The sequence below is a fragment of the Hyperoodon ampullatus genome (assembly GCF_949752795.1).
Source record: "Hyperoodon ampullatus genome assembly, chromosome: 17".
Lineage (NCBI taxonomy): Eukaryota > Metazoa > Chordata > Mammalia > Artiodactyla > Ziphiidae > Hyperoodon > Hyperoodon ampullatus.
This window is the reverse complement of record NC_136930.1, coordinates 47,562,970-47,565,832: the sequence shown is the minus strand read 5'-3', so window position 1 is coordinate 47,565,832 and position 2,863 is coordinate 47,562,970. Positions and strand designations below refer to the sequence as shown.

The 2,863-nt window shown below is 58.8% G+C and overlaps 1 protein-coding gene across 2 annotated transcripts in view; it reads right to left on the bottom strand.

Annotated features, from left to right (window-relative positions):
* The window catches only part of ZFPM2 (zinc finger protein, FOG family member 2), a gene marked incomplete at its 5' end in the record, with an annotated part of 480,289 nt that extends 478,872 nt beyond the window's left edge, over positions 1-1,417 (bottom strand). For both annotated transcript variants that reach the window (XM_079722314.1, XM_079722315.1), the window contains one exon: positions 1,378-1,417. In XM_079722314.1, the coding sequence (XP_079578440.1) occupies positions 1,378-1,417 (40 nt within the window). The remainder of the gene's footprint in view (positions 1-1,377) is intronic.
* Positions 1,418-2,863: the final 1,446 nt, after the last annotated feature.

Sequence of the window (2,863 nt, the reverse complement as noted above, 5' to 3'; positions counted from 1 at the left end):
TATCTCTACTCAATTAAAACTGCTTTGAGCCAAAAGTTAAGTCCAGCCCTTGCTTTAACCCAAGTTGCAGAAAATAGGAACTTAGGCATAACAGACGAAATCCACGAAATAAAAGCTATTGAGTCAGGTCTGAGAGGCAAGGCTCTAAATACTTATGTAGCAAACTGCTTATATCCTGGACCCCATTTCATACTGGCTACGTTGATTTATATGATTTATTTTAAAACTACATTAAATGAAATTTTCAACAAGAGGAGGTGAGTAGGGTTAATAATCAAGGGGGAAGGAGTGTCATTAAAGCTTTTTCCTAAAATTACACGATAATCAGTTTTACACTAGTTGCCAGACTTCAAACAACACGAAGAAATGGACACACCACATGGCTGGTAAAAAGAAAAAATAAGGCTGTTTCTCCTTTTCGGCCAAAGCGTTGAAGACATGTCGCAGGGCGACAAAACACCATGGGAAGGATTTTCCCCAAGACGTGAAAAGTTGGCCGAGTTGAGCTCTGCGGGTGTGTGCGTTTCGGGCAGGTGCCTCTCGCCCCGCTGTGTCCTTTCAGTACCACCCAGGCCCCCGGGGGCTCGGGGGCTTCAGGTCACGCTCTCTGCGGCGCCCAGGCTGCCTTGAACTCCCGCCTTCCGCGCTGGGAAGCGACCGGCGGCCCCTCCCAGCGAGGACTCCCGGCGCCTGCAGAGCCCGAGGTAAACCGCACGCCCGCTCCGCAGACCTCCCCGGCGACGCGAACTGGACGGGCCCGGAGCCCCCGGCCAGACCCGCCCGCCGCCAGTCCCGCGCCCGCAGGGCGGAGGCGCACGGCTGCCTGCTGCAGAGGCGCGAACTTTTACACCTACTTTTTGTTTCGCTTCGGCTTTGGGATCGCGACCCAGACACTGATTTTCCACCGCCTGGGGACGTTGTCCCCCTCGCCCCGAGGTCTCGACCAGCTGTTCAGAGAACTAAGTTCTCACCCCCGGTTGCTAAAAAGTGGTCCCCAAGAATAGCAGCCCGTCAAACGCAACAACAATGACAACAGCCGCGCTAGTAACACATCTCCTAAATGAGTGGGGCTGCCCAAGCAGGCTCCACGAGACAGCAGCGCTAACTGCGCGCGGGGGTCGGGTTAAAAAGGACCCCGGAGCGCGAAGGATGAGCCGAGCAGGAGTGGGCTGCTCGTCGCAGCCGCTGTCTTGCCTGGCGCTCGGGCTGTCCGTGTGTCTGTGCCCGACTAGTTGTCCCTCCAGCTGCTCAGGCAAAGTTTGACAAATCCCGGGCAGCGGGAGCTTATTTCCCCGAGTCTCCCTCCCTTTTCCCGCCCCGCGCGCCCCCCTCCTCAGAAATAATCCCACCAACTCTCGGCGCCCCGTGCAAACTTACGTTTGATCTGCCGGGGTTTGCTCTGCTTTCGCCGGGACATTTCGGCGGCGGCCGCTGCCACTGGGGCTCCCGCGGTGCCCGCGGTCGGGGCTGCCGCTCCCTCGGCTCCCGCCGCCGCCGCCGCCGCCGCCGCCGCTGCCTCTGGCCAGGCTCGGGCCGCCGCCGGCCGGATTCCAGGTGCTCCGGACGCGCGGGATCCGGGCGCTGGGCTCCTCCGGGAGCCGCGGATCCACGTTTGGAGATGAGCAGGCAAATGAGGAGAGAGAGGGGGGCAAAGAGAGTGTGACAGTGGGGGGGGGAGTGGGAGAGCGATGGGGGGAATGGGAATTTTCGAACGAATGGACAGGGAGAGAGAAAAGGGAAAGGGGGCCACGAAAAGAAGGAAGAGAAGGAGGGAGGGAAGGGAGAGCGAGCAGAGGGGAGAGGGGAGGAGAGGGGGCGGAAGGCGCGGGAGGAGGAGCGCGCTCGCTCTCCCCTCTCCGCGGCTCGTGGGGCAGATACTCGAGCGCCAGCGCCGCCGCCGCCGCTCCGGGCCGCGCAGCTCTCGCTCTGCCGCGGGAGGTGGCGAGGCGCGGGAGGGAGGGGCGCGCCGGGGCTGTGGGGAGGGGGGACTATTCCATCAGCGAAAGGAGGATTGGCTGCAACCAAGGCCAGTCCGGATGCAAACTAGGGCCCTGGCCTGGTCGCGTGGGGTTCAGGGGAGCGCGGCGGGGGGTTGGAGGGACAGAGGGAGGCGTGGGGCGGGCTTGGAGGGGGGCCACCTTCTGCAGTTGTCACCGCGTCAGCTCTGGGCTTTTGCCAGAGCACCCCTCCTCCTCTTCCCGGCAACTTCTTTTCAACAGCCCCTCTGATGGACCCCAACTCTCCTCTCTCACGCCTCGCCTATCCAGCGGGGCACAAAGAAATCTCAGTCACTCCATAAACTTTGTGCTTCCAGTTATGCCGCCCCCTCCCCTAGCCTCCACCCCGCCCTTCCAGCTATTTGGCAGGAAGGTTAGGCCACTGGCAAAATCCTCTGCGAGATCCAGCTGATCACAAATGCCAGCTGTATGTCTTGGGGCCAGTTAAGTCCTCTCCTCTGCCCAGGCTCTCAGGAGACCATTTCATTGCTCTCAAGGTTCCAAGGAGACCGCTGCGGACGCGGACCATCCCCCCACTTGGCCAACACGGCTGGGATGCTGAACAGCGTCCCAGAAGTGCTCTTTCTCACCTCGAGTTTTCATTTTAGATTGTAAAAATTCCGAATTTGGAGAGAGGCAGATATTTTTCTCCCATCAGAAAGGAGGACCATTAGCTAGGTGATTACCCTTGTGGGAAAGGAACCATCTCTAATCAGAATACTAACTTTTTGAGGAAGTCTGTGGAAGTTCTAAAGTCCCACCCCCGCCCCATAATCTTTCATTCTTTTAGTTCTTCTGCCACAGGGAAGCAACCAGCGACTAATAAAAGATTTGATCTTGCCATAATTTCCCAAGCAGGTAAGACC